Below are 25,369 nucleotides of genomic sequence, written 5' to 3' on the forward strand. Positions count from 1 at the left end.
ATTTATATGTATTCATTAGAAGTAGATGACAGAAGCGTCTTGAATAGTGAGCTTCAACAGGTTAGCCTTCTCACTGTGCTATGCAGAGCAGCCGGGACCTTTAGGCCTGGGGGCCAAGAGGCCCTGCTATGTAGCGCTGTGACCCATTCAGAGGGTTGTATACTCACAGGTCTGCAGCCGTGTGGTTGTGCTGCAGGGGCTGGTTGAGAGAAGCGGGGGTCTCCAGCTGCTCGGCCGGACCCTCCCCCTGGGCCTGCCTCAGGAGGTCGAACACCAGGGAGCCCTACGGAGACACGACCAGGACAAACACACCCAAAAGAAAACATTAAGACGGGTTTTTAATCAAAAATGACAAACAGTTGGTTTGGTGATGACCGAGGGACGAGATCGCGGGTGCAAGTGGCCGAGGTGGGTTTTCTCAGGAGGATGGCTGGCGTCTGCCTTAGGGATCGGGTGAGAAGCTCAGCCCTCCGTGAGGAACGCGGAGTAGAGCCGCTGCTGCTCTGCTTAGAAAGGAGTCAGTTGAGGTGGTTCATCTGGTGAGGATGCCCCCTGGACGCCTCCTTAGGGAGGGGTTCCAGGCACGACCAGCGGGGCGGAGACCTCGGGGCAGACCCAGGACTGGGTGGAGAGATTATATCTCCACACTGGCCTGGTCTGGCCTCGGGACCCCCACGTCAGAGCTGGTCCATGTGACCCGGGAAAGGGAAGTGTGGGGCCCCCTGATAGAGCTGCGGCCCCCGCGACCTGACACAGGACAAATTATGTCTCTATTTGAGACATAACATGTTAAACTTTGTTGAGATAAAGATTTGGAGGGTAAAATAAATAATAAATGTATGAATTACATGTATGTGACATATATGTATTGCCCGAGATATATTGCATGCGATACATTTTGGTTGCGTTGTCTCAAGGGGAACTTTGGTCTACGGGGTCCTACAAACGATCTGATTCACTAAGAGCAAGGAAGGAAGTCACGTGTTCCAAAGAAAATCCTTTGCAAGGTTGCAACTAAAATCCCCAACCCACTTTTCGTTTACACAAAACAACTATGATTATTTTGAGGGGATTTTTGCATGATTGGCTGAAATAATAAAATACTGATATATTTTAAACCACAATAATTAATACTGGCACAAATACTAATACTTAATACTCATCTGGCACAAACAGGAAGCAGGCATCTGCAGATAATCACATACTGTTTTACAATTCAAACAAGGGAAAGAGCCATGCAGTGGCACACCCATACTTAGACCAAGCCCAGAATGTGAGCCTGCGTGTGTGAGCGCGTGTGTGTACGTGAGTGTGTGTGAGCATGTGTGTGATCTAGTTCAGTATCTGCTCCTCCTCCTACGGCAGTGTCAGAACAGTGCATTTCGCGTGAAGACCACAACTGAAGGCTCCACTCCACTTCAGAACTGAAGGTTATAAGGACTGCTTCACAACGAGGAGAGGAAACAGCCTGTCTGCAGAGTTGTGGTGAGGGACATGTCGACACCTCACATGCAGACGTTGCACCTTTGAACTGACGATTTGGAGGCTAAAGTCAAGGAATTTCTCTCCGTGAATGAGGATCCTCAGAGCTGACCGACAGCACGTGAGCTTTTTACATTCAACCGAACCTGGACCTATTCTCCTGCTAATAAGAGGAGTATATCAGGAGGATTCAATAAATGGACTGTCCGAGGGCATTGGATAACACCAAAACAAAAAAAAAGGTACTGCAAGTTGATTTGTAATTAACACGGAAAGATACACGCCAAACAAAGGAGTTACTTTGGTTTCAGCCTATATCTTATTGGAGGCTGACAGAACTGTACTATTCGGCATGCCTGATATTCACTAAATTTAACCGCTACACTAAAGCAAAAACAAACATGGAAAACCTCCAGTGTAACCAAAGCGACTCCTTCAAGCACACACTGTACAGCACCTCGTTCAGCCTGGTGTTCTTCGTCGGACTGCTCTTCAATATAGTTGCTATATACATATTTGCCTGCACGCTGAAGTTGCGCAATGAGACAACCACGTACATGATGAACCTGGTCTGCTCAGACCTCCTCTTTGTTCTCACTCTGCCCTTTCGTATCTACTACTTCATCAAAAGAGAGTGGCTGTTTGGCGACATGGCGTGCAAGCTCTCCGTCTCGCTGTTCTACACCAACATGTACGGCAGCATCTTCTTCCTCACCTGCATTAGTGTGGACCGCTTCCTGGCCATCGTTTACCCCTTCCGCTCGCAGATCTTCCGCACCAAGAGGAACGCGAAGGTGACCTGCTGCGTGGTCTGGATGATAGTCCTGTCTGGGACTCTGCCCACCGGGTTCCTGATGGAGACCTCGGACCACAACAATGACTCTTCCACCAAGTACTGCTTTGAGCAGTACTCACACGAACAGTGGAAGGATGACCTGTCCAAGGTGGTGATCTTCATGGTGACCGTGGGATTCCTGATCCCGTTCATCCTCAACGTGTACTGCGCCGTCAGGGTGCTAATGACCTTGAGGAAACCGCAAACCCTCAGCCGAGGAGGTGCCCTCAACAAGACTAAGGTCTTAAGGATGATCCTGGTCCACCTCTTCATCTTCTGCTTCTGCTTCATCCCCTACAACGTCAACCTGGTGTTCTATTCGCTGATGCGGACCAAAGCTCTGACCGGCTGCTATGCGGAAACTGTGGTGAGGGCAGTCTATCCTGTGGCCTTTTGCATAGCCGTGACAAATTGTTGCTTTGACCCCGTCATATACTACTTCACCTCAGAAACAATCCAGAACTCCATCAAGCGCAAGTCTGTAGCAGTGCGCGATATGGTCTCTCAAGCAATGGTAATGGACAACGATGGTGGGACTTTAACCAGAAACCTTGGGACACTGAGAGCCAAACTGTTCAACAATGAGTCTTCTGTCTGAATTGTACAAAAACATGTTCCTCGCAATGATTTTGGTGAAGCTCGTTTAAGAGCACACCAAAATAGAGCAGAAAAAGAGTTCAGTGATTGTACCGTACAGAGGTTTAGTATCAGTATTACATTTCACTAGCAAATTAATTGGCCTGGAGAATAGAAAAAACCCAAACAGGAACTGTAAAACTGAGTTTTTCCTCAAGTCATAGGAGATGGATACCAAAACATGATGAATATTTTAACAAACAAATGTGAAGACATTGTAAACCCCAACACAGGGTGGCTCATTTTTCCTTATTCCTCTTTAAGGGAATGGTTTGTTAAGTGAATAAGGGGAAGATAACTGGGGTTGAGATTGTTTTTCATTGTCAGCCATTTTAAGTGTGCTTGAATGAGTTCTATTGGCTGGGGGGAGTCCTTTACTGCCCAGACGTGTCTGAGTGACTCTGATTTGGACTTTCATCGCCATCCCGCCAATGCGACATCATTAACCATATGTGCCAATCTTATATCCGTCTTCCGGCTTGCATCATGTAGATTGGTCTCCTCAACTTGACAACTCAAATCAAAGCTGACATTTACATCAGCTTTTTCTGTGTTGTTCTCAAAGACCATCGTATTGTCCAAACAATGTCACCAATGTTTTCTTTTAAATTATTTCACCTGATTGTTTGGTAATGCTGTATTGAGGTAATATATGTGGAGTTTGTAAGAGTATAGTGATGTATACACATATATATATATATATATATATATATATATATATATATATATATATATATATATATAAAACCAACAAAGAGAGCCATGTATTTGACTGAAGATCTTTCCCAGACATATTGAGAGAAGTACACCGTTATTCTGGTTGACGCAATGCTGGTTTATGCTTCTTTATAATGAAGGTGCAGAAAGTGGAAGTACAGGCTGATACCATGACTCCACAGTGAGTCAATACTAATATACAGTTATTTCAGGTGTGGTCTGTGAAGTCTCCCCAGGTTTGCATGCTAGAATATCAGGTAGACCAGAGCTGCAGGTTTTATGAATGCCTCTGTGACGCAATCGATAAACTCCAGTAAAGGGTTGTCACACAACTTCCATCAAAGCGATAACGCCCTATTCCTGCACACATTTTGTAAATTACTATCAACCAGGATTTGGTTGAGGATTATCAACAGAAAATGTGGGAATCTCATGCTGGTGAATGATGTTTACACAAAACTTAAATGGTTAACGGTATCCAGACACACAAAGGAAGCCTGGAATAGAAAGCATACGGCCTCGTAAAATCAATGTTTTACAGGAGTTATGCATTCCTTCTGATGCACTTTCCTTCAAGTTAAGACAGTCCCTAGCCTGCTCTTCTGGTAAGATGGATATTCAAGCACAGGCAAGTAAGTGCGTGTCTTCCACAGTGAAAATATGCACTTAATTTCTCAATGACAACAGCAGTATCTTACTAGGTGCATCTCTGGCTCACCCGCATAAGACTGATGTAGTGATGTGGAGAAACAAACAAATAGCAATCCATGTAAACACCACAAGCTCGACCATCAACCATGATTTATCGAACTTTGTGGTACTTATGTACTAGTAAGTTGCTAATTTAGCACTACGGAGTACTAAATGAGCCCCTGACTAGATCTTTAGTCAACAGTACTTGGGAGGGACGTGCGCGCGCATGTTTTAATGAGCGAGTGAGTGAGTTAGGGAGTGATTGAATGAGTGAGTGAAAGACTGTGCATGTGGGCGTCAGCTGAAGAACGCTGCCATCACCACTAGTGTATGCACTCGTACAGCATCATATCAACAACAGCTCTACCTGCACATTAGCTGACTGGAACAGTGCCTTCAGCGAGAGCTCATCACCACGACTGAATTGTAAATTAGGTAAGTGAAAGTTTATTTTATTTTCAATTAATTAAACAAAACCTATCAATCCATCTCTATGAATATAACTTAATTTGTATATCAGATTTTTTTTTCTAATAAGAAATATTTTTTTCTAATTGTTACCATTTCATTTCTCAATTATAGACCCAATTTGAGAAGTAATCAAAAAATATGAATACATCAATTCGATTCATAAAGTTTTTGTTTTTTTTATGACATAAAAAGACATGGCTTGGATTCATCATCTTCTCATGCTTTAGTTTTTCACTAAAGCGAGACCGATAACAATAACCTATGCACTTTGAAATATTTATATGATTTGATATTGGTTCTATTCCGAATTAGGATTATATATTAGGGGCAGTTTGTAGACCTCCATAAAATTCTGTTTGGACAGTGGAAAATTGTTATCAGGTGTGTTTGCCTTTGAATGTGTTACCAGAACCAGAAGTGGTAGTTAAATTCAGTTCACAGAATCCCCCCGACGCGCATCCAATAAAACAGCCGCATACCCCTTTCATACCGTACCTCTGCATATTGACACCTCATAAACAACGTACACATTTTGCAATCACTTAAGTGCACGCTTGTCCCAAACGCCGCAGCCGAAGCAACCGCATCCATGTCATGTCTCGCTCACACCCGCTTCATATCCTCCAGCCATGAAGAGCACACATCAATAAAGCCTGGCGACAACACGGCGGCGAGCATCAGCCATGGAGCCGCGGAACGCGACCACGGGGCCCTTCCACGCCCTGTCCAACTGCACCCTGGACACCAGCTACCGCTTCACCTTCTACCAGCTCTCCTACGGCGCCATCTTCATCGTGGGCCTGGCCACCAACGGCCTCGCGCTCCACCGGCTCTGGCCATCCCCGCGCACCCTCACCAGCACCGTTGTCTACATGGCCAGCCTCTCCGCGGCCGACACGTGCTTCCTGGCCTCCCTGCCGCTGAGGATCTACTTCTACCACCGGCGGGGACGGGCCGTCTCCGGCTCGCCGGCCGGCGGCGCCGCGTGGCCGCCCGGCGGCGCCTTCTGCCAGCTCACCTTCGCCATCAAGTACGTCAGCCTGTACGGGGGCATCTTCTTCCTGGCGTGCATCGCCCTGGACCGCTACCTGGCCGTGGTGCACCCCGCGCGGCCGGCCCTCCGCCGGCCGCGCTTCGCCCGGCGGCTGAGCGCGGCCGTCTGGTGCGTGGTGCTGGGGCTCAGCGCGGGCCTGCCCCTGCTGCGCTACGCCGGCCTGGTGTCCCCCCGTTGCCACCACCCCTGCCTGCTGGACCCCACCTCCCGCCGGCAGCGGCCCCTGATCCTGTGGGCGCTGGGCCTGGTGCTGGGGGCCTTCCTGCTGCCCGCCGCGCTGCTGCTCTTCAGCTACTGCCGCGTGCTGAGGGCGCTGGGCCGCCGCCGGCGCCGGCGCCACACCGCGCGGCGCCGCCCGCTCACCGTCATCTACTGGGTGCTGGCCGTGTTCCTGCTGTGCTTCGCGCCCTACCACGCCAACCTGCTGGTCTACACCCTGAGCCACGTGGGCCTGCTGCCCGCGTGCGGCCTGGCCCGGGCCAGCATGGCGCTGCACCCCGTGGTGCTGTCGCTGGCCAGCGCCAACTGCTGCCTCAACCCGCTCGTCTACTACTTCTCCAGCGGCCCGGTGCACCGGGAGCTGGCCGGCGGGGGCTGGGAGTGGCGCTGTACCCGGAGGCCCCTCGGTAGAGCGGCACGCTTGGGGGGGGGGGGGGGGGACTGGGCCCCGTGATACGTGAGGGGGCAACGGCCTGCCCCTTATTACTGCAAGAGATGTACAAAGTGTTGTAGAATGTGCTTAGCCTAGCGTGCGTGTCCGGTTTTGTCGATTAAACTGAAGGCCATTTTGTGAAACGTATTAATAATTGAATGCCACATATTTTCTGCATGGTTTAAACCGGACTGTTGGATAACACGATTCAAATACCAGCCGCTCTGCAGCTCGCAGGCCAGCAGAGCGTGGAGGGCGCTTCCTGCGAGCGCTGCACATGTCAAAGCAGACACTGTTGTGTCAACCCACTCACCTTCCTCCAGGCCAGGGTCTCCATGATGAGGTGCTCGCAGATCTCCAGGTGCTTCACGATGTCTTTGCTCAGGCTGGGCTCCGCCTTGATGAAGCTCTCGATCACCTTGTAGAAGTCGAAGGCGGCCAGCTCGAACACGTCCAGGATCCAGGGGAAGCTGAGGTCCGACTCCGCGGGCTCCCCGGTGCCACAGGTTGCGTGGGTGAACCCTCCGGTCTTCACACCGGGACCTGTACCGGACCGGGACCCATTTGTCATTACAGGGACATCATGTTGCTCAACAGCGGTGTGCTGTGCTGGTTGGACAGCAGGCCTGCGATGCGTTCTTAGTCATGCACGTCAAACACAGCAGACGACCAGAGGAGGACCCACCTCCGTAAGTTGCCATGACCACTTGCAAAGCACAGGCCAAGAGTGAGGTGTGGAAGGTGGAGTCATTGAGGAGTTTACTGGAACAGAAATGGACATGATTTATTAGGACAGTGCCCTGTGAACACTGTTAACGCAGAGTAACAACACATGCAATAGCAGTAGAAAATGAAAGAATACGTTCACATTTGCGCTAAATGTTGGTCATCGTCTTGACTGGAGCTCGGACGTACCTGAAGTTCTGCACAGAAAGCCTCTTTTCCTCCTGGAAAATGTAACACGTGATTAGGAGGGAGAATCCGTAGGAGGACATGGTTGACGATGTTGTGGATGATTGGATTAGACGGAAGCATCGTATACATCATATATAATCATGTTAAACAGGCAGATGATTCTAGAAACGCAACACTAATAATGATTCTGACACTAACTCATTGGCTAAAATGTTGCCATTTCAAGACACACAATATGTGGCTATCCCTTAAGAGACATCCTATAAACTAAAAAAGTTGATCGATACCAGCTGAACTGTTTGCATCCCCGGACCCTCAAATTAATATTTGGTTTTATATAATTTTTTTTATTGAATAAAAGATTCATTATTAAATCATCATTCATGGTTGTGTTCTTTGTTTGACTAATTTGGATGGCACTGCATGTTATAATAACAACGAATTATATCAATAATAGAAAAGTATACAAGTAAACGAACGAGCAAAGGGCCATGCGAGCCTAAACTAAAATCACCACAATAATAATAAATACTTGCCGATTTGAGCATGGACTCCATGACTTTGTAATACTGCCGGACCCCCAGCGTAAACCTCTGGGGAGTGAGCACAGCCACAAACCAGTTAATAAAACACGACTCAAACCACGACCACGCCAGCACCCTGAACCGGCGGGCGCTGCCCCCGGCCCGAGCGTAGTGAGCGCTACCTGTCTGCCGGTGTCGGCCATGCGGGGCCCGGCTGCCGAACAAAACCTCTGGCCGAACATCTGTCCCAAGTCCCCCACGCGCCGCAGCACCCCCTCGGTGGGGTCCACCGTGCAGTTCTACAGCGGGTCACAGAGAGCACAGGGTGAGCCACACACATCTACATTTAGGGGGCTTTTGCTGACGAAAAAATGACAACCATTCACGCACACAGCCACACAACGCAACGACGGCGGAGTCCGCCCCGCAGGGCGACAGCCCGCTCGTCGGGAGCAGTCGGGGTGAGGCGTCTCGCTCGGGGACTCAGCCGGGAGGAGCCGGGGTCCAAACCATCAACCTTCCGGTTACCAGCTAACCCGTTGTAGCTCCGGAGCTACTGCCGCCAACACCACACCGCCTCACCGTCCACGCCTCCAGGGAGAGGATTCGGACGTGCTTCACGCAATGGAGGAGTGGAGGACGTGTTCACGGGAAGACCTACTTTGAAATAGATCACCAGGTTGGCGGAGGGCTGGTCCCCGGTGGAGGTCAGGTCCAGCCTCAGCTGCTGGATGGAGCTCATGGCCGCTCTGGGAGAGAGGGAAAACACAGAGATAGAGAGTCACCAAACGGGCCACCCGTACAATCCTCGATAGTTATCACATCATTGAGGTCGGCCCGACATGCATCATATACCATTATACTGATTAGTAGACACAAATAAAAGGGTTTTACACATTTTTTAATACGATTATTAGAGAAGCTTCCTTGATGCTACTTGAGTGGAGTCTGCTGATATGCAGTGTTTTTGCATTTTTGTCCCAAATGTAGGCCTAATTACCCAGAAAGGTTAAGTGATGTTAATAAGAATTTGTTTCGTCTGAAATGTTATCAAGTGTCATTGTCCCCCATATTAAAGGGCAACTTCATCATTCATGTAGATTTTTAAAATATATTAATTACATAGTAGTATGTTTAATATATTTATTCTACTTCATTTAAGAATGCTTGATTCTGATTGGCTGGGAGGAGGACATTAACCCGGCAGGTTGTCCACTGACTTGTCGGTTCTACTTGCTGCTGACTGAGCACAGCGTCATCAAATAGTAAATCAATACGCCGCTTGTATTTCAGCCTTCAAAACGAGAGCTGGTAAATTGTGAAAAATGCATTAAGCTGTAATCGGAAATCGCGGTTATATGCTATATACCATATAGTATCGGTGGTATAAAGGCCGGGACGAATTTCAAATTATAAATATGTACACTTTATGTTGAAAGTATAGGCCGTCGCGATTCTCATTGAACCGAATGGCGCGGTGATTAGTCTTCAAAGCAAGGGCTGGTAAATTGTGAAAAATGAATTAAACTGTAATCAGACAACGCAGTTATATGCTGTAGACCCTAGAGTATCTGTGGTATAAAGGCTGGGACGAATTTCGAATTATAAATATGTACTATCCATAACGTTAGCTCTCTGGCTTATAGCTCAGGGGACTAGAATACCTCCCGTTGCCAAGTCGTGGCTAAGGCCTGTCCTATTTACTGGCGGAGTGAACAACGTTTCCGTTACATAAGAGCCTTACGGGAGGGTAATGGTTGTTCCAGGTTTTAGTCAAACCCTCAGGCGTTACCAGGGAAACTAAATTATGGCATGTGAAAAACTTTATATTGGATTGTAAAACGCATGAAAATATAAATGAATGATCTTAATTACTTTTCTTTGGCAAGTGACCATGGTATAAGCGGGATAATGCCCTTTGAGGTGTCCAAAGCATGTTTGATCGATCGTAATTAAAGGGGACTACTTTTTGAGGGAGATGAACTCAAACAAAGTATACATTTAATAAGCATGCAATACGAATAAGAAAAAGCATAATTATTAAAGTATTTGAATTGTTTTATTATGTTGGCAAGCAAGAAGTAGAATAAACGGGATAATCACCTCAAGGCAGGGCAATAAACAGTTTATTGCCCTGCCTCTCGGTGATTATCCCTTACTTAATACATTCTTATATATTTTTTTATTCCTATAATACCTAAGCAATAAGCTATATTGAATTAATTAATTAAGGGGAAAAGATATTTCCAACCCACAAAGTCATTTTACATACTAGAATTTGTACTGTAAGTTTGATTTTCAATTCCAGATGTACTTTAATTACTGGGACATTGGCTGTTCGGATGGACAGTTATCAGGTTTCTAATAAAGTGAAATATTGTTAATTTCCGACAGTGTCAAATGTGATGGAGGGGTGGGGGAGTCAGCCGATTAATCGGCTGTCTGCTTTTTCCTTCTCCAAACTATCGTCATTATATTGGCCTATAGTAATCCACTAATCGGTCGACTTAGAAGAGTACGGTAGCAAACTGAAATGGTTTCCATTTTGAGTTGGAGGTATTGAGAAACCCCTTCTCCATGGATCCAATTTTCGCCTGAGATAGAGAACCAATCACAGAGCAGGGAGGGACGGCAAGACGATGACGACGTCTATTCGACAAACCGAAGCTTGTAGTTTACGAATCCAAAACGGCAGCAGAAGCGTTACCTTTCGACGCAGCCTTAGATAGTGTCCTAAGTGGTTTAGAACGCAAGTTTATTTTGAAAAGATAGCAACTTTCGGCGTTAAACTCTTTCATTACCAAGAAGAATGTCTTTGCCCTGCTACCAACGGGCTTTGATTGGCTGTTAGCTACTTACAGACTCATATGATAGACATTCGTAGCGCCCAATAAACGGCTCCGGGCAATCGTAAACCACGCCTCAAATACGAGAAAATGAATGTGTGGTTCCCGGACCTCATCTCAATGTAGATTGAGATGAGGTCTAGCGTTAGCCAGGCTAAAAAGTTCATGGGAAACGGTTTGGCTGTAGTACGCTCGCCTGCCCCTGCTTCCAAGTCCCAATCCCATCAGTGCTGGGTCGAGCACCCAAAGCAGGACCCAGGTGGAAATGTAAGCAAGTCTTGTGGTGGTTTTGCGTTCTACTTGTCATGTGACTGAGTGGAAATGTATAAATCAAAGCCTATATAGACACACACACACACGCACACTGATGGTCAGAGTTGTTAACTCATCCACATAATGTGAACCATGGGGTCAGAAAGGGCGCGGTCACCTGATGGGGGTTTGCGGTGGGATGAGCAAAGCCTCTTCCTCGGGCTGGTTCTTCTTGGGTGTCCTCTCCGCCTGCGATCTGAAAGCAAACGAGTCCCGTTATTCAACATAGTACTTAGGAAGGGGAACCTCTGAAGTCCTTCAATAAAAGAAAATCCCAAACATTTACATTTTACATTTAGGGCATTTAGCAGACGCATTTATCTAAAGCAACTTACATTAAGTCAAAAATAATTTGTCAGAAGAAGGTGAAACAACAATATATAGCTGTGGGTACAGTTAGGATGGTTACAGACCCGAGTGCCAGCACTAACAATCGCTAGGTTTACCCATTCCCCATATACAACAAAGATAGCTAGGATAAGACGCTACACCACTAAGTACTATAACCACGTACGACGTAAAATAAATGCGTACATTAAGTGCCAGGAGGCACAACATACAATAAGTTGGAAGGGTGGGAGGAGGTGGCAGTGCAGAGTCTAGGTACATAAAGGAAATGGGATCCTTACGGGTACGATGTGGGACATAGGAGGGTCTGGTCCCCGTCCAGAAAGAGGCGCCCGTCAAAGTCTCTGGCTCTGAGGTACATCTCTTCATACAGCCTGCTCAGCTCGCTGGCCTGCGAGGAGGTGGAACGTATTCAATGTTATGCACTGCGCTAACGCAGTAAATAGGACATCGACATCCGGTAATATTCTCAACAGGGACACCTTATTCGCAAGAGGGAATGTCTTCTGTTAAAATAACACACACTCAAACATGACACAATCTGTCAATGCGTTACAAACTTGACGAGCCAAAGTCAAGATACTAGTAAAATGACAAGTGTTCTTAAACAATGCATGATTGAAGATGTATATAATCAATTCCAAGTTAAAGGGGAGGCCTTCATATATCAAGGGCATTGTGGTAAGCCATGTCAGGATAGACAAACCAAGAAAATTAAATCTCACTATAAATATTCTCCAATGACATAAAGATTCCCTTTCCCCTTATCTAACCCACCCATTTGAACAAACAGCTACCTGTTATTGACTACCCAATACAACGTCCACCATAGCCCAGTTTCCTGGAAACCGCTGTAATTACACGCGCGTGATATATCCTTACTCGAGAGGAGTGAGTGCATTTAAAAGACACAGCGGCGCCCTGTCTCGAGCCGTTTCCTACGGGCTCCTGTGTTATACCACCGGGACATACAACAACAGACGAGCACACTGTGTGAATAGGGGCCCCCGCGTCACGCGTGGAAGACATACAGATATGTGGAGCTAGATGGACATGGGATCATATACTGCCTCTGGTGATATAAACATATAATCATTTATAGAATAACTAACTCATCATGCAGCTTCAAAGATTAGACTGATTAATTACTATGGATTACTAATAACAATTTTGAAACCAAAAGAACATCCTGGGTAAGCAGTTTTGTTTTCGTATATATATACTGCCTATATACTGGGGAGATGGGCCTGTGAAGCCATTTGAGAATGAAACTGCAAGAAGGAACTATACAGGTAAAAATTATTAGCTTTTCTGAGAAACACTAACCATGTAACGCCCATCACTTTTGAGAAGTTCAAGGGGATGATTAAAGTCACTTTAAATAATGGATTGCTCGTGTTTTAAATTGCTTTCTTAATTGTCCCATTGTATTTACATCTATTATTTGCATTTCTGTTTTAATAGGTATTTTGTAATCAGGGCATCATTGAAAAAGAGAGTGTGCTCTCAATGGCCTTCCCTGAATAAATAAATATTAAATAACTGACTAAATGTTCTAATCTATGATGGGTAATGATTATGTGAAGATAGGGCGTAAAGTTGGACTGGGTGCGACCTAATGGTGTATTTATAGCCAAACTGCAGCAATAACAGTCAGAACAGTTATCACCCCGGCCTAGCTTACCTGGGGAAGATCCTGGGATCTCGAGAGGTCCATCGACTCCAGGAAAGCACAGAAGCTGTTCTTGTACACATTCTTCACCTGCAAAGAGCCCCGCCAATGGGGAGGCAGAGGTTAAACAAACCAGCCCATGAGCATGGAAGGGTAAACAGACCATCCAATTAGTAGGCACAAAGGGACCAGACCAGCCAATCAGGAGGTAGACGTTTACAGACTAGCCAATTAGGAGTCAGAAGGTAAAAAAAGAAAAAAGAAAAAGAGAAGGCAGAAGGTAAACAGACCAGCCAATAAGGATACACAAGTTAAACAGACGGGCAAATAAGGAGGCAGAAGGTCAACAGTACAGTCAATCAGGAGACACAAGTTAAACAGACCGGCCAATAGGGAGGCAGAAGGTAAACAGTACAGTCAATCAGGAGACACAAGTTAAACAGACGGGCAAATAAGGAGGCAGAAGGTTAACAGTACAGTCAATCAGGAGACACAAGTTAAACAGACCGACCAATAAGGAGGCAGAAGGTAAACAGTACAGTCAATCAGGAGACACAAGTTAAACAGACCGGCCAATAAGGAGGCAGAAGGTAAACAGAACAGCCAATCAGGAGACATGAGTTAAACAGACCGGCCAATAAGGAGGCAGAAGTTAGCAGAACAGCAAACGCAGAAGAAGTCAAAAAGACCAGCCAGTGAGGAGGGGAACAGAGAAACAGAAGCAGAACCAGTGGGACACAGCGATGTTAAGGTGGTGTGCTCAGCGTGGACTCAGTACCTCCTCGGGGTTACAGTCGTTCTCCTCGCACAGAGCTTCCAGCAGCTGTACGTCCAGCTCAGGCTCCGGGGGCCGGGGCTTTGCTTTGCTCTGATTGCGGCGGGAGGTTCGCGTCGGCGGACTCTGGGCTTTGCTAATGGAGGATTCTGAAACAGCATTAAAAGGACATTAGTTAGCTTACTGGGGTGGGTCATTCGTTTTGGGTCTATTACAGTTAGCTTAGTAGAAGTGAGTTAAATCTATGTCATGTATTGGAGTAGCTTAAACTAGGTATTCTTCACACATTGGAAATAATTTCCTTATATTATATAAATACCAATATAAATATTATATAAATTTCCACCACTCTTGGAGCCAAAACAATTACCCAACAAAGACAGCGACCATTTTAGAAGCTGTTTGAGGTCCCTGGAACAATGAAGAGAGGGTGGACATTGTGAGGTTGGCACTCTACCAGAGGTTTGAGAAGTGAGTGATGGGAAGATGATATAAACCAAGGCCCAGGGGGGAGTGGATGGGTGGGTGGGTAGGTAGGTAGGTAGGTAGGTAGGTGTGTTTGTGTGTGTGTGTGTGTGTGTGTGTGTCTCTCTCTCTCTCTCACGGTAGAGGGGCTGCAGAGCGCCCGTGGGGCAACGCTTGATGAAGAACTCGAGCACACACAGCAGCAGCTGGAAGGCGATGACCAGGTCGTCCTCCATCTGCAGAGCCCTTCCTGTGGGAGCATCAACACACTGTCACTGTTGGGTTGGGGCACGGTGCCCCACTGGAAACAAATAGGCAACATGGTGGAAAAACCATAACAACAGAGGGGCTCCGAGATGTGTACATCGTGAGACGGAAACTATGTTATTATCTGGGTGGTTGGGGGAAGTCGGGTCTGAGACGATGTACGCCTGTACCTTTGGCTAGCAAAAACATCGTCCAACAGGTGTGCTGCATCTCCTTCTCCCTAAGAAGAAACAGACATAACGATAGTTAGGTTATTATAACTCTAGTTCCATGATTGTAGGCTTGTCCTGTCTAGGCTTCGCCTTATGGGCTTGTCTACACCTAGACAGGTGTAGAGGGTGTAGCCTACATGAAATAGAACATTGAATATCACATTGCACAGGGATGGTTCGATTAAGGATTCAAGGGAATGAAATAGAAAGAATAATCATGACCACTTACTTGACAGAGTCAGCCGAAAAGATTTTCATGCATGTTCTGCCGGAGCGGAAAGCGTGAAAAAGGATGAAGGATGTTATTCGTAAAATGTTCGTAACGAATTCTACTGTGAATTCTATCTTGACATCAACCTACTCAGTAACCCATCCTAACATATTCTAGATCAGGGTAATATTCCATCTCTGAACTAGACACACTGAATGGACACAGTGTCTCTGATCAGCCTAACCCACGCACGCACGCACATGCCCACACACACACACTTTGTGTATATCATCTTCCCATCACTCACTTCTCAAATCTCTGGTACAACGCCAGCGTCACGTCGTATCTCTTCTCCAGATGGGTCAGAACCGAGTGAACTCGGCTACTGATGGTGTCCATGTTCACGTCCAGCTTCCTCACCAAGGACAGAAACTGCTTCACACTGCAAACAGAGACAACGGGTGTGACTGCAAAACGACTAAACATTTAGGATATTTTTAAGAAATAAATGTGTACGTCTCAAAATCAAGAGACGCACAAGTGAAAGAAGCATTTGGCAACTTGTGAAAATAAAAGTTGCCTGTTTGCTGAAGACATTGTCGATGATTAACTTGATCTGCTGAATGTGTTAACTGCACATAAAACGCTGGTTATGTGCGGTTACTTACTTCAGTTCCACAGCTTTCTGCACCTGAGTGAGGGTGAAGCTGGCCACATCCATGTCCGTCGAGGTAACGTAGAGGCATACACCCCACATCCTCCGCTGGGTGTCCTACAGACACAAGGACAGGAATAACACCGTCACTAACAACATTACAATATACACTGTTAAAACCTAGGCAAGGACGAGACACTAAACAGAGCTATTGTTATTGATTATTTTATGCAAAGCGACTTATAGTGAGATCAGACACATGCCATTAACAAGTAGGTAGGTATCTTGCACAAGGATGCCTACAGCTGCTCTCAGGCCATTGGGTATGGAACCACGGACCTTTCAGCTGGAAGACCCCTATTCTTTATATGCATGTATGTAGACACGGGTACTTCTGATGATTTTATATAATCAATGTGATTCTCACTGCTTACTACACAGGCTTATGATTTGCCTGCCCTCCCACTGTCACTCGGTTTCATTCACACAAGGCATTATTCGAAATGGTTACACTGCCAATGTTGTAACCGGTTTGTAACGTATGGTGTTCTGAGCAGACAACCAAAATAGAAACCCCTCATCTTGCTTCGATATATCCACCCTATGGGGAGGTCAAACCAGAGCTCCAGCGAGTTGTTGTTTACATGCAGGAGGGTACACGACTTAAGAGTATACTGGTTGGATCGATTGTCGCTAAACGGTGTCTGTGTTTTCATTTGTAAGGTACTAGATACTAACAAGGGTATAACTTAAACGGTACTACATACTTACAGGGGTATAACATTAAAAGTACTGGATACTTACAGGGTTATCCTCTATGGATTTCTGAACAGACTTCCAAAAAGTCCATGCTTGGTCGCACACTAAGTCAGTCACTTGGAGGGTCATGCAAAGGCCCACAAAGTCCTCGTCTTTCTCCTTGTGTCTGTCGTTTGAGGACACACATAATACAACATCAAATGTGAAGATAAGTAAACAAACTATGTTGTATAAGGGATAGTGATGACAGTAATACAATGTGTTAATAACCGCATTCAGTTAGAGTGCTAAAGTAACCCCTCCCATCCGAATTAACGGGGTATAACAGTGTTATCTGGGAGGTTGTATCGTTTTGCTTACTTTTTAATAGATAATTCTGCATTGTCCTTTTTGTCTGGGGATGGACTTTTAACACTGGGCTTCACTTCCTTGTTCTGTGTAGTCCCGGAGCTGCGTTTTTTAGGTGGCATCTTTAGGGGAATCGCGTATTGTGAATGTTTTTTAAAGTATCTCTAATTCATTTATCTAAATAAAACAACTGTCAAGTACGTTTACTACGTTTAAATGGCACCACACGCGTCTCACAACAAACGCAGAGGGACTTCCTGTGGAGAGACTTAGGAGACATGTGGGTGTGCTCGTTTCGGGTGTTCGGATCGCGCGATGTTGTGCTGCGACCAACCGTCCCAAATATCAACCTATTACCGGTTATTGTGTTTCAACTCGACATATATTGGCTACCAACAGGATCACGTTAAAGTCAAGTTATATCTTCAAAGTGTCAAATTAACGTTAATTATGTTTTTGGATGGTGAAATAGGAGTTAGCCAACATTTGTTCACTGGGTCACGTGACATATCGCCAAATTGTGTGTAAACGAGCGTACCAACGACTCAAAAACGCGGGAAAAGTTAACGCAACATCCGTCTTAAGTATATATCCCGCCAACTCGAGGTACAACAAATAAAAGAAACGTTTGACACTTTAAACTTCATAAGGTTTCTAGTTTGACATCTAAACCATAGACGTATACACAATTAAATATGAATCCGTTATTTTAATTTGGATTCATCGTCAATAACAATCCTACCCGTTTTTTCCGGTAGAGGGCAGTCTTTGTTAAACACCAGTTTTTTAACAGCGCCAATAGACTATTGGAGATAAGAAATAATAAGAAAATACATACATTTGCAGCAAGCTCTGGGAGACTCGAGCGGGGCGTATGACTGTGCTTGTTATTGTTATTGTTGAAAATTAAAATATCGGAAAACTCTTTATTTCGAAAAGCAAGTATATCATCCATAATTTGAGGTAAAGCCCAAACCATGGTTGGCTTCAGTAATTTCATGTCACCAACATCAAAATATCATTTTATGAAATGCTGCAACCTCACTGAGTCTGTAGAAGATGCAAACTCAACTCAAAAATCACTGCTTGGCCTCTTTGTATACACCATGAATGACGGTGGACTGGCCACTGTTTGCCTCTGCCCTTGAAAGAAATACTAATAAAATACTATCAACAATAAGTTAATCAATAGATGTATTGAATATCAACCAAACAGTAAATCTATTGACCAATAACATAGGGCCCAACCCTTTATAGATATAAAAACATTTAAAAAAAACATACAGTACATTGTAGAAGTATAAATAAAACGACTAGTCCATTCTACACTTCCCTGCAGGGAAAAACATTGGTTTGCATCACAGCCCCCAGAACCGTGCTGGAACCATAAAGGTAGGTACTCCCCCACTTATTGTCATGGCAACATGGCTGTCTTGGGGGGGGGGGAATTGCAGTTTGCCCCTTAGATCCATCATGCGTTGCTGTCTGACTGCCAGGTCATGGCGTTGAAGTCCATGCTGGTGAGGTTGACGGTGTAGGGGCCGTCCACCCGTTCTGGCTCCGCCTGCCCCTCCGTCTGACCCGAGCTGCTCGGGGTGTTGGCCCTCCAGGAGTTTAGAGGTCGAATGGCCTTCTGGAAGCGCTGAAACCACACCGACCACAAAGGAGGTCAGGAGACAAAACCCAGGGTCGTGTTCCAGGTGGTGACTTTTTCTTTTCACACTGGTGATTAAAAATGGCATGTTGCGATCGGGTTTCACTGGTAGTGTGGCTGAGGTCTGAGGCATGCAACACGGGCCTCGTACGCTTTATTAATCCCAGGGGAAAGGGTTTCTGTTATCCTTTCTCATCACAATATATTAAAAAATGAAGTTGGAAAGATAATAATTTGCATTAGCAATAGAAAGCCTCTTCATGGCCTCAATGTATGCCACAGTGGTGCAGGATTAATACTGACGTCTTTGAGGGTTCCCGACTCCTTGCAGATGGCCACCCCGGCCCAGATGGGGATCTGCATGCAGCAGGCCGCGCCGATGCACACGCCCAGCGCCTTGCCCCAGAAGGGATACACGTAGGAGCCGTATTTCAGCGACGTGTGGTACATCTCAAAGAAGATGTAGGTCAGGATGAACTGGAGCGACAGATGGAATACAACACGGTGGGAAATAACAGGTTTAGGATCCAAAGAGCCTACTGTGCTACAGTGAGGAGGGAAACCAACAGACAGCTGAGGCCCACTACAGGAGACACACAGAGTGGGTGGCGCCCTCTTACTGAATAATTCACTATTGTCAGATTACAGCACAGTCAGTGGCTAGATTTAAAGTCCACAGTGGTGTGATTGGTTGGCGTAGTAAGGAGCCACAGGGACATGTGTTTTAAATCTCGTAGGGTGTATGTACATATTCAATCAATGAGATGTTTATAATTGGCTAGAGTGTTTGCTTACCAGGAGAAGGAAGGGAGTGATGAATACCCAACACGCTTTGAAGAAGAAAAGAAACTTGGTACACCATGGGGGACAGTGGCAGATCATATCGATGATGTCTTGGCAAAACTGGTTCACTCCTAGTCGCATGAGAACAAAGAAAGGCTTAGACACCAGAGACCTGTATAGGGGACCTAATGCAGGGTCCACACACTGAATAAATCCCTCCCTCTTGTGGGAGTTTCATAAAATATCAAAAAACAATGACAGTCGACTAGTATCCAGAGTGATTATTATTATATATAGCCTGTGAGACATGCTGCTGTGTTAGGACCTGGGTTTAACTCCGGTGAATGGAGGGTCGAGATTAATGCTTGTGAGGTGTGGGGATGGTTAGGGTTAAATACTTGTGAGGTGTAATGAAGGTTAGGGTTAAATACCTGTTAGGTGTAATAAAGGTTAGGGTTTGATGCCTGTGAGGTGTAATAAAGGTTAGGGTTCAATGCCTGTGAGGTGTGACGGTTAGGGTTTGATGGCTGTGAGGTGTGGTGACAGTAAGGGTTTGTTTCCTGTGAGGTGTAATGAGGGTTAGGAAGTGTACCATAGAAGAAGGATATGCCGATGCACATGAAGAGGGCGATGATTATCAGGCCAAAACTAGTGCTGAAGGAGTCAATGAGAGTGAACCAGTAAATGCCGCCCTATGAAGACAGAGACACCAGGCACATGAGATGGAGCACGACAAATGACACACACACACAATCACATACCATACCAATAGATCAGAGACACTCACATCACTGATGAGCAGAAGACCCATTAGGTAGAAGGCAAAGCACAGAGCCGCCAAGAACAGGGTCTTGTGCGTCATGTTTTGTCTCAGCTGAGGAAACTCGTCCAACACTGCGGTAGTAATGCCCTCCATGTTCCCAAACTGTGAGGCAGAAAACATAGATGTCATTAAGATTGACGCAAGCGGTTCCCTTTGTCACCGCCGTAATTTGGTTGTTTGCAAAGCAAATGCAGAGTCTCACCAATGTGTCGATGCCCAGCATGAAGAGCATGAGGAAGAAGAGAATTGACCAGAACACGGAACCAGGCAGGAGAGCAAGGGCCTCTGGGTAAGCAACAAATGCCAAACCAGGACCTAAATAAACAGAAGTAAACAAATAATTAAATAACAGAAAGGAAACATTCAAATAGGTAACATGTCTATCGGATAGTAGACCCTTATATAATATATGATGATATAGAGATACTATAAGTCAAAAGCAACCCCAAACGCGTTTGTGTAAATGTTTTCAACCCGCAACCTATTGGCTCCTTTATTTCTGCAATCATTTCAGAAGTGATTTTCTAGAGAACTGGTCATGTGGCCAGAGCAGTGCGCACCTGTGTCTGCCACTTCGCGCACAGGAACGCCCTTTCTCCAGGCCATGTGACCCAGGATGGAGAAGATTGCGAAGCCGGCGAAGAAACTGGTGCTACAGTTCCCGACGACTATTATCAACGTGTCCCTTAAAAGGAAGTTACAACGATTCAAACGTCGGCCAGCCAACTGCGACTCAATCCAAAGTCCAAGAGAAAAACAAACAAACCTGATGACGTTGTTGTCAAATTTATTGTATGACGCCATTGACAGCAGGCCCCCCACCCCGATACCCAGAGAGTAGAAGACCTGGGAGGCTGCGTCGTTCCACACCTGGGAACAGATTATAAAGTATAAGGCTTTTACTGGGAACAGTTTTTACAACTAGTCATTTACCAGACGCACTCATCGAAATGGGACTAGATTGGACTTTCTAGCCAAATTAGTTACGGTGCACTGCTATAGCCACGGTCAAGGTTCTAATCAAACAACAACTAGATATCACTTTCACTGGGACTCTGAAAGACAAGGTAAATCGATAATTAATAAAAAAAGTTTATAATAGAATGTTACTTTCAAATTGTGTAACGCATGGACCATAAATAATTATATTAATCTCCATCAGGCAAGCCTTCAAAGGAGGCGTTACCTGGAGCAGGTTATACCTGCTGCTGTCCCGGAAGTACCTGTGCACTGGCTAGACGGCTCCAGTCAGGGGTGAGGTAGAAGGCCACCCCTTGGAGCGATCCTTCCAGCGTGGCGCCCTTGATAATCAGCACGAGCAGCACGAAGTAGGGAAACGTAGCGGTGACATAAACCACCTGGAAACACACGAAACCATAGGCATAGGTTAACAAAGGGTAGGAATAAATGGCACCAAAAGGATGTATGAACGGGTGGTACACTGCTTGTGAACTGTGTGTTGGATGCCATTACAGTTCATTTTTTTTTTAAACTGATGTTTATTCTGTATTGTTGATACAGATTGTCTACTGTTAATTAATATGTATGTTGTATTGGCTTCCGTGGTAATACGTGCTGCCGTTCTGCCTCGGGGATGAATAAAGCACGTCATGTCCTCCATGTTGGTTCACCTTCCCGGAGCTGCGGATGCCCTTCAGCATGCAGAGGAAGATGATGATCCACGCGGCCAGCAGGCAGAGGGCCAGGGGCCAACGCACCGGCCCCGGGTCGTGGAGGCCCTTGCTGTGCACTACACCAAGCACCTTCTCACTAAGGAGAGAGCACACAGAGCACCGTCCGTGAAGACCATCATGGCTGGAGTTCTACCCGTGGCTGGAGATCGGACCATGGCCACTACGTCAGATAAATGTGGTGTGTGTAAATTAGACATTTTTCCCTTTCTTTCTGAACTTCTGCACAGACTGTGGAGAATGAATGTTATGGCTACAGAGCTGCATATGACCAAACGATTTTCCAGGAAAAGTGTGGCCTAGACATCTCCTTTTATTTACGCTAGACAAACAAGACAAACAGTCCTTTTCAGAAACACTATTTACTTCAGTTGGCCAGCTCAAGGAAGGACCAACACTTGCTATGCTTTCTCAGTATCAAGACAATAGTAGACCATCAAAGGATTTGCCTTTTTACATTTATAAGAATGCCGTTTTAGTATCTATAGCCTGCTAAAATTGTTGAGAGAGTGAGAGAGAGAGAATGAGAGAGGGCCTTACTTCCAGAAGACCTCTGAAGGGCTCTGAAAGGACCCGTTGCCCGAGCTGATGTTGGCACAGAGGGCCGCATTGGCAGGGGCCTCGCAGGACCACGGCAGGGGGCTCTGGAAGGAGCTGCCCAGGTAGTAGAAGGTCCAGGCGATGATCACGTTGTAATAGAGGCACACCAGCGTGGACACACACAGCATCCCGATGCCAATACCTGCAGGCCCACACACAGGGTTAGCGGGCCTTCGTGGAGAATTTGGGTTTGTGAAGCGTGGTTTAGAAAAAGGTTCTAGATAAAACAAACATTAACCTGACTTCAAACGGCACTTGGAAACCCCATATTTGTTCAGCTCTGTACCACTGTAGAGCAGTATTTGAACGCTCCAGCACGGACACATAGGTTACCTTTAAGGAGAGGGCAACACTTCCATACAGTGATGGGGCCAGCGGCTCCATACTGGCCCAGACTCAGCTCCATGAGGAACAGAGGGACACCAGTGAAGAACAGCATTATGAAGTAAGGTATGAGAAACACACCTGTGGACGGGGGAGACAAGTGTGCATGAGGAGGAGGGCATGGGCCAGCTCTGCTGAACCGCCGGGAGACAAAGTCAGCAAGACCTGGCTCGTCGAGACAAGTCGAGATGGATCTCAACAGTTCAAAGACACATGACCGGATTACATCTTCAACAGAAACTGCTTTTTCATCATTCTCAGAATCACTGCTCTAGCCTAAAATGAAGAATATCAGGTATATTTAAATGACAGCTACAGTCTCACACAGTCTGCACAGGCCCTGAACATTAATCCCAAGGTGACGAAGAACGCAAACTCTCGAACCTCAGTAGGAGAATAAGCTAAGAGAGGCAGAGGAGGAATCCAATCTCTAGGAGGGCTAGCAAGAAACATGGTCAGCTTGGCTGACACACGTCAGTAATGCTAACAGTAATGGAGTTGGATTCATCAGCACCTTCAAAAACCACAGTTCGATGGCTGTTTTAAGAGTACGATTTCTACATTGTGTTTTCTTAACTCTCTAAACACTTTAACCGCCGTCTTGGGTGTGTACCTGAGGATTGAACAGTGTAAGCCTATAGCAACGCACAGGCTGTTATGGTTACCAGTGGTCCTAAGCTTCACTTGTAGGAAAAGCATGCCTCACCTCCTCCATTGCGGTAGCAGAGGTAGGGGAACCGCCACACGTTGCCAAGGCCAACGCAATATCCAATACAGGACAGCAGGAACTCATACTTCCCACCCCACTGCTCTCGTGCGATGTGTGGGTCCGGTACGGGGGTAGGGGGCTGTGATGTTGGGCTGGCGACATTATTCTTAGTGGGTCCATTTAACTCCATGGCATTCTAGAAAGAAATGAATGCATTAAGGAATTCATTCATTTATTTATAATTCTCACACACACACAGGTTAAACCAGATAAAACCAACTTTATCAATATACATAATCAAACACATTTCATCCAATGTCAGCATGTTTTGCTGACATGCAAAAGTGTTTCTCATTAAGTGCTAATCAAATTGGCTTCCAGTCCTAATATATACTTAAAAGAACCAAGAGGGAAAGGTTGGAGTAAGGTGAATTTCCTGTTCATGCGCCATTACCCTAAATATTGGTTCTTTGTTACATAATGTAGCAAGTGTAAACACATTTTGTGGCAAAATTGCCATAGGTTTGCCTCATGAAGCGCTTTTGAAACTATCGGCCTGGCATCCTTCCTGTGTGAAGTGTATCTCTATAGAAAGAAGTAGTATACGGGCTATCATGTAGGCTTACCCCACTGAGGAAGTTGCTGCAAAATGCTGACAGTCTCCTAAATTATACATGCATCAATTAAGTTAGGCTGGCTATGTTTAAAGTTAACCTCTCCAAACTATAAGCAATTTACTTGCATTCTGCTACATCAATTATTCTAAAAGTTGTTTGAATCTAACACCAATATGAAGTCTTGCAAACTATGACTGGTTCCACCAGTTTCAATGACCTACTAGGCCAAACTTCCCTTTTCATTTCAACTTTATCATTAGGGGAAAGGAGTAGCCCATGTATTCAAGGCAATGGCCACAATTGTTGTGCACAATTAATACCTCCAAATTCATATCCAACCACTTAGATGTGTAATACAGACCTAGAAAATAATTGCTACAATTAATATTTTCAAGGTAAGAAAATCACCTTCAGTCCCAGATCATTTAAAATTTTGATACGTGTTTGGATTTGTTGTTTCAACCAAATCCCCGTTACAAAAAGCAGAGAGAACACCCTTATTTAGTTATTGTGGTATAAACCATCACTTGCGTACGCAGATGACAGAAATGTTGTTCGACCGGTTGCAGCTTCCCTACAGCTGAACTTTATCCTGTTTGACTTGGTAAACATATCTTAATCGTTATATACCCCAGGCAAAAAAGCTCTCAGCGCTATAATTGAGTTACATATCGACCCATTTCAGGTGATTACACGACGATGCCGTTGATTACCGAAAAGACTAAGGTTAAAAACGTTTTCACCTCTGTTCTCACCTGCTGTGTTGTTGGATTTGCCAAAATGGTGTTTCCAGGTGCCGCTTTTGGCTCCTCGCTCTTCATTTCTTCTGGCAGTTATCGAACTGAGTTTCTCAGTTGTCTACATTTTAAAAGTTCACTTCTGGTGGGGGGTAGCCTACATCGAAGTCAATGCATGCGTCCCGTAGGCTTCTTGTTCACTTTTAATTAAGCGTAAAATAGACATCAAGCCCGAGCCCGCGTTTTCAAGCAGTGAGTCCGCTGTGAGTGCGAGAGCGCAGGTGCGGCTGGAGCATCCAGGAGACCAGTGCCACCAGTGCCATGACGTCCTCTCGTCTGTAGGGCGTCAAGGACACCAGTATGTCGTGTTCAACTTCATCGCCAGTAACAGAATGGAAAAGGGTATGTATTTTGACAACTGAATGAATGGACAGCCACATTTCACCCACTAGGCCTACTAATAATATGTTCATGTTGCACTTTTCAATGGCCCTACAAGTAACCATATGTGATTTACATCAA

General features: G+C 45.7%; 4 protein-coding genes across 4 annotated transcripts in view; 2 read left to right on the forward strand and 2 right to left on the reverse strand.

Moving 5' to 3' along the window:
• rb1 (retinoblastoma 1) overlaps positions 1-17,101 on the reverse strand; it is a 23,455-nt gene extending 6,354 nt beyond the window's left edge. The window contains exons 1-18 of the mRNA XM_079738027.1: positions 16,862-17,101; positions 16,547-16,667; positions 15,756-15,859; positions 15,395-15,529; positions 15,106-15,141; positions 14,835-14,884; positions 14,537-14,647; positions 13,936-14,081; positions 13,170-13,247; positions 11,767-11,876; positions 11,256-11,333; positions 8,641-8,728; positions 8,162-8,278; positions 7,992-8,048; positions 7,456-7,487; positions 7,226-7,302; positions 6,854-7,083; positions 168-283 (exon numbers count right to left, since the gene is read on the reverse strand). Coding sequence (XP_079594153.1) covers positions 168-283; positions 6,854-7,083; positions 7,226-7,302; positions 7,456-7,487; positions 7,992-8,048; positions 8,162-8,278; positions 8,641-8,728; positions 11,256-11,333; positions 11,767-11,876; positions 13,170-13,247; positions 13,936-14,081; positions 14,537-14,647; positions 14,835-14,884; positions 15,106-15,141; positions 15,395-15,529; positions 15,756-15,859; positions 16,547-16,667; positions 16,862-16,971 — 1,796 coding nt within the window. The 5' untranslated portion in view covers positions 16,972-17,101. The remainder of the gene's footprint in view (positions 1-167; positions 284-6,853; positions 7,084-7,225; positions 7,303-7,455; positions 7,488-7,991; positions 8,049-8,161; positions 8,279-8,640; positions 8,729-11,255; positions 11,334-11,766; positions 11,877-13,169; positions 13,248-13,935; positions 14,082-14,536; positions 14,648-14,834; positions 14,885-15,105; positions 15,142-15,394; positions 15,530-15,755; positions 15,860-16,546; positions 16,668-16,861) is intronic.
• LOC307076848 (lysophosphatidic acid receptor 6-like) lies at positions 1,388-3,621 on the forward strand. The gene has a single exon (XM_079738028.1). It carries the CDS (start codon positions 1,884-1,886, stop codon positions 2,913-2,915), a length of 1,032 nt encoding a protein of 343 aa, XP_079594154.1. The 5' UTR covers positions 1,388-1,883; the 3' UTR covers positions 2,916-3,621.
• LOC307077525 (lysophosphatidic acid receptor 6) lies at positions 3,760-6,561 on the forward strand (the record flags this gene model as incomplete). The annotated part of the gene is made up of 2 exons (XM_079738954.1): positions 3,760-4,798; positions 5,462-6,561. The coding sequence occupies exon 2, from the start codon at positions 5,518-5,520 to the stop codon at positions 6,559-6,561; it is 1,044 nt and encodes a 347-aa protein (XP_079595080.1). The 5' UTR covers positions 3,760-4,798; positions 5,462-5,517.
• Positions 17,102-17,755: 654 nt separating the features above from the next.
• Positions 17,756-25,113, reverse strand: slc6a7 (solute carrier family 6 member 7). The gene is made up of 13 exons (XM_079738086.1): positions 24,866-25,113; positions 23,491-23,689; positions 22,734-22,865; positions 22,341-22,542; positions 21,741-21,879; positions 21,333-21,467; positions 20,670-20,979; positions 20,312-20,424; positions 20,074-20,211; positions 19,879-19,978; positions 19,299-19,417; positions 18,807-18,980; positions 17,756-18,491 (listed from the first exon to the last, which is right to left on the reverse strand). The coding sequence occupies exons 1-13, from the start codon at positions 24,929-24,931 to the stop codon at positions 18,321-18,323; spliced, it is 1,998 nt and encodes a 665-aa protein (XP_079594212.1). The 5' UTR covers positions 24,932-25,113; the 3' UTR covers positions 17,756-18,320.
• Between the last annotated feature and the right edge of the window lie 256 nt (positions 25,114-25,369).

This window comes from Pollachius pollachius, assembly GCF_949987615.1.
Source record: "Pollachius pollachius genome assembly, chromosome: 6".
In the NCBI taxonomy this organism is placed as follows: domain Eukaryota; kingdom Metazoa; phylum Chordata; class Actinopteri; order Gadiformes; family Gadidae; genus Pollachius; species Pollachius pollachius.